Source organism: Argentina silus (assembly GCF_951799395.1).
Source record: "Argentina silus genome assembly, chromosome: 4".
NCBI classification, from domain to species: Eukaryota; Metazoa; Chordata; class Actinopteri; order Argentiniformes; family Argentinidae; genus Argentina; species Argentina silus.
In genome coordinates, this window is record NC_139658.1 from 7843216 (window position 1) to 7847441 (window position 4226).

The following is a 4226-nucleotide window of genomic DNA, read 5'->3' on the forward strand; positions in this document are numbered from 1 at the left end:
TGATCAACCCTTGTCAGGTCTCCGTGACACTGCCTCACACTGCTGTCACTGATCCGCTGTGTTAGCCCCCCCTCCCCCCCGTCCCCCACCCTCCCCCCCGTCCCCCACCCACCTGCACCAACCCCTCACTCTGCACCTGTCTGTTCTCTCTTATCTATCCACAGGCAATGCCACAGATATCAATGACAACAGGTAAGACTGTCACTCACACTGAACACAGGCTACAGGCTACATTCAATTGCAGAGTGCTCTCACCTCGATAGCAGGGGAGGCTGGCGGAGGTAGAGATCGGAGGCCGGGCTCATTGTAATACATGGTGTGTTTGATACCATTCCTCATTCGGTTCCAAGAATTACAGCACAATGAGCCTGATTTCCTCCGATTTCTACCTCCACCAGCCTCCACTGCTCAATAGACAGCTACCAGACATGGGGTAGATCCAGTTGTCAAATACTTTAAAGTATTTGCCGTATGCTTGATTTAACCTGGAGTTCTGTGACTTTTCCATTGTTTTCCTCATATCAAGGCATATCAAGCACAGCTCAAGTGTAGTATTTGAAAGTGTACACATTTAACCCAGGTCTGACAGCTTGGCATGAGTATTATACACAACAGCTGTTCTTTATGATGTCGATCAAATCCCCTGACATGGCCCTGACCACTGCTTCTGCCACTGCTTCCTCTCACTGCTGCCTGCCCTGTGTCTGCTGCTGCTGCCGCTGCGTCCCATGGTGATGATGTCATGTAGCGTGTCTTTCAGTGTGCACTCTGTGTCCAGAAGCGACGTGGTCGTCCACTGCGACAACCAGGACCCAGCCAAGCTCTACGTCATCCAGCCAGAGTCTGCAGCCAGCTAATGATCCGGCCCTGGTGAGAGACAGAACCGCAGGCTGCATATCACTAATGACATCACCAGAGGTTGTTCCCTCCCCAGGCAAAATCAAACATTTCAAGCTGAAAATCCATGTTTTAAGTATACGTTTGACCATATATAACCATTCTGAGCCATAATAATAATAATTGTTGGTAAAAAAAAAAAGACCCAAAAGATATTAAGAAATTCAAAATCCTTTGTTACATCATAGAGGTAATGGAGTAGGTTATGAGTTATAGACTATATTGAATTCAATGAATCAAAAGAAGCAAGAATGAACTTGTAATTTTTGTGTGTGCACCCTATCACTACAATTTTACTCCGGGAGGCTGGTGGAGGAAGAAATCGGAAGACAGGCTCATTGTAATGCATTGAACGGAATGAGGAATGTTATCAACACACCTTTAATACCATTCTTCATTCCATTCAATGCATTACAATGAGCCTGTCCACTGATTTCTACAATCCCTCCACCAGCCTCCCCTGAATTGTAGACGATGGAAAATGATTATTTCTGCTCAGGAATGATACAAGTCTTCCTCTGCAGTGCAGGTTACCCCATAGTATTTCCACATCAGTATGATACACACGCAAAAAGAGACTCTGTATCACACATAACCTCAGATTGGTCCTGCTGATTGTGTTTGTATGACTCACAGACTTGTACCCTATGTTTGTGCTTGTGTTTTCTTCTCTCTCTCCCTCTCTCTCTCTCTCTCTCTCTCTCTCCCCCTCTCTCTCTCTCTCTCCCTCTCCCTCTCTCTCTCTCTCGCCAGGTGACCGGCTCTTCGGAGGCCTCTCCTGTAAATCCGCATGCTGCTTCCCAACGTCTCTCTGATCTCCCCCTCCTCTCCGCTCCAGTCCCAGTAGTCCCTCCCCTGTCTCCCCCCTAATCTCCCCCCCATTCCCTGTCTCCGTTCCTCTCCCCCTCCTGCTTGCTCTCCTCTTTCCAACTCTCTGAACTCTTTGTTCAATACTTTGTAGGTGATACTGTATGATGTGACGATGATGTATGTGGGTGTGTATGTGTAGGAACCGTGGCGAACAGCGCTGTAACTGAAACGACTAGAATTGGCAGCTTACTCATCCTCAGATCCCCCCCCCCCTTCCCCTCCCTGTCGGCTGGAACTGCCACTGTGCAACGAGGGATGATGGAGGAGGAAGGGAGGGTGCAATGCTGTGTGCAGCCACTAGGATGCTCTGTTCATCTCAGTGTAGGAGGCACAGTGAGGGTAAATGTTATGACGTGGGTATTCTTTTTTTATGACACCATGAATAGAGTAGATATGGGGAATAGGGGGTCCAGTGAGCTCTGTTCAACACTAAGGGAACTTGGAGGAAAAGACAAGACAACAGAACATCAATGAAAGCACTTAGCAGTTGAGGCTTGCTAGAATCAGAGACGTGATGTGATCTCTCTGTCAAGTGTTGGCAGGATAAGTCAATCTTCCTCCTTGACTTTGGTCTGAACGACATGGCTCTGAGGCCCCTCCCCCAGCCCCAGGTGGATTTTAGGTCACCTCTGAGCCATGCTCTCTTATCTACCACACACACACGCACACACACACGCACTCACACACATACGCACGCACGCACACACATACGCACGCACGCACGCACTCACACACACACATACACACACACACACACACACACACACACACACACACACACACACACACACTATGCAGAGTGTGGCCAAGCCTTAATTAAAGAAGACTAATTCATGCATGACATTTTTCATTTTATATACAATGAATGTACTGTATACAGTAGCTTACATAGCATGGTGTGCTGTACTCTACTGTATGAATACCCCACAATGTTTACTCACATCAATTTGTAATTGACAACACCAAAATACATCAACACAAGATACATCAAAATGATGGTACTGTTTGGTAACTTGATTTGATTTGATCACTTGATCAGAGTGAACGTAAGACTTCTTGTTACCTGTTCCTGTACTCTGTCTGGTCCCGTTAAGTAGTCAGATCTGGTTTAGCCAGGGAAAGCCTAAACCTAGAGGGCAGATTGCTCTGAGAGTGGCAGTGTTTAAAATGCCTACAGAAGCTCACTGTCTAGGCTACAGGAGGTCACGATCATAGCTGTGATGTACTTGGATGTGCAAATATAATCCCTGACTACAGAATAGCAGCAACCAGACTACTGACAGATGCTATCTTATAGGCTACTGTACTGATGCTACCACCAAGCACTCAAGGCTTGCTTTAAGAGTGTGTGTTTACTAATGCAGCTACATAACCCATGATTTCATCAAGTTACTGTATCTGCTGTGAGAGCAAATGAAAAGTCTGGCAAACCATCAAACATATGTTCCTTTTTAGGGTTTTTCAATGCAGCTATACATTGATAGCAGTGGAGGTTAGTGGAGGTAGAGATTGGACAGGCTCATTGAAATGCATGGAATGGAATGTGTGTTTGATACCTTTCCTCATTCCATTCCATGCATTCCAATGCGCCTGTCCTCCGATTTCTACCTCCACCAACCTCCACTGACATAGATAGAGAGAGATTTGAACTGTACCATACTATTGTCAGGGTTCAGACATGCTGTACAGATGAACTGTCTCCTCAGCATCTTAGTCGTGAGCTTTCCAGTGGTCTGAAATCATTCATGAACACTGAATGGAAATGGAAGGAAAAAATAACAATAACATAAAAAAAAATAACATTTTAGTAATTGTGTAGCAACTATTTTTATACTGTTTGTTTCATTTCAAAATATTATTTATGCTATTTATGATTTGTCATAGGCCTATTTGAGAATTTATTTATTTGTTGCAGTTATATTAGTTGTTGTTATTATTATTGAATGTAATGTATGCATTATGTTTATTTAGATTTATGTTAACATGTATATTCATTAATTATTACTGCTGAATGCTTACAAATATACCGGACATCAAGTACACTTTGGTTATGGAAAGGTCATCAAGAAGAGAATGGTATGAATATGAGACGTTAAGAATATGTGTGTGTGTGAAGCTGTCATTCCAAAACTAGAAACTACTGTAAGCCCTCCCTGATTGTAACTAAAGTCCATGTGCAACCAGTCCAAGGGAGTCAAGTGGATCTGATGTTCTGTCCAGAACCTGGGCGTTTGGTGAGGCTAGACTCTGGTAGTGTTGGACACAGCCCTATCTGATCCCTTGTGTGCGCACACGCGCGCACACACACACACACACACACACACACACACACACACACACACACACACACACACACACACACACACACACACACACATGTATGATATCTGACCTATCAAGAGATACAGCCTCACCCATAAGTGAGGTGTGTGACCTTTGACACAGACAAACAGACAGAC

General features: G+C 44.8%; 1 protein-coding gene across 1 annotated transcript in view; it reads left to right on the forward strand.

Annotated features, from left to right (window-relative positions):
• The window catches only part of kif5ab (kinesin family member 5A, b), a gene marked incomplete at both ends in the record, with an annotated part of 31977 nt that extends 31120 nt beyond the window's left edge, over positions 1–857 (forward strand). The window contains 2 exons of the mRNA XM_083667661.1: positions 165–192; positions 779–857. Coding sequence (XP_083523787.1) covers positions 165–192; positions 779–857 — 107 coding nt within the window. The remainder of the gene's footprint in view (positions 1–164; positions 193–778) is intronic.
• Positions 858–4226: the final 3369 nt, after the last annotated feature.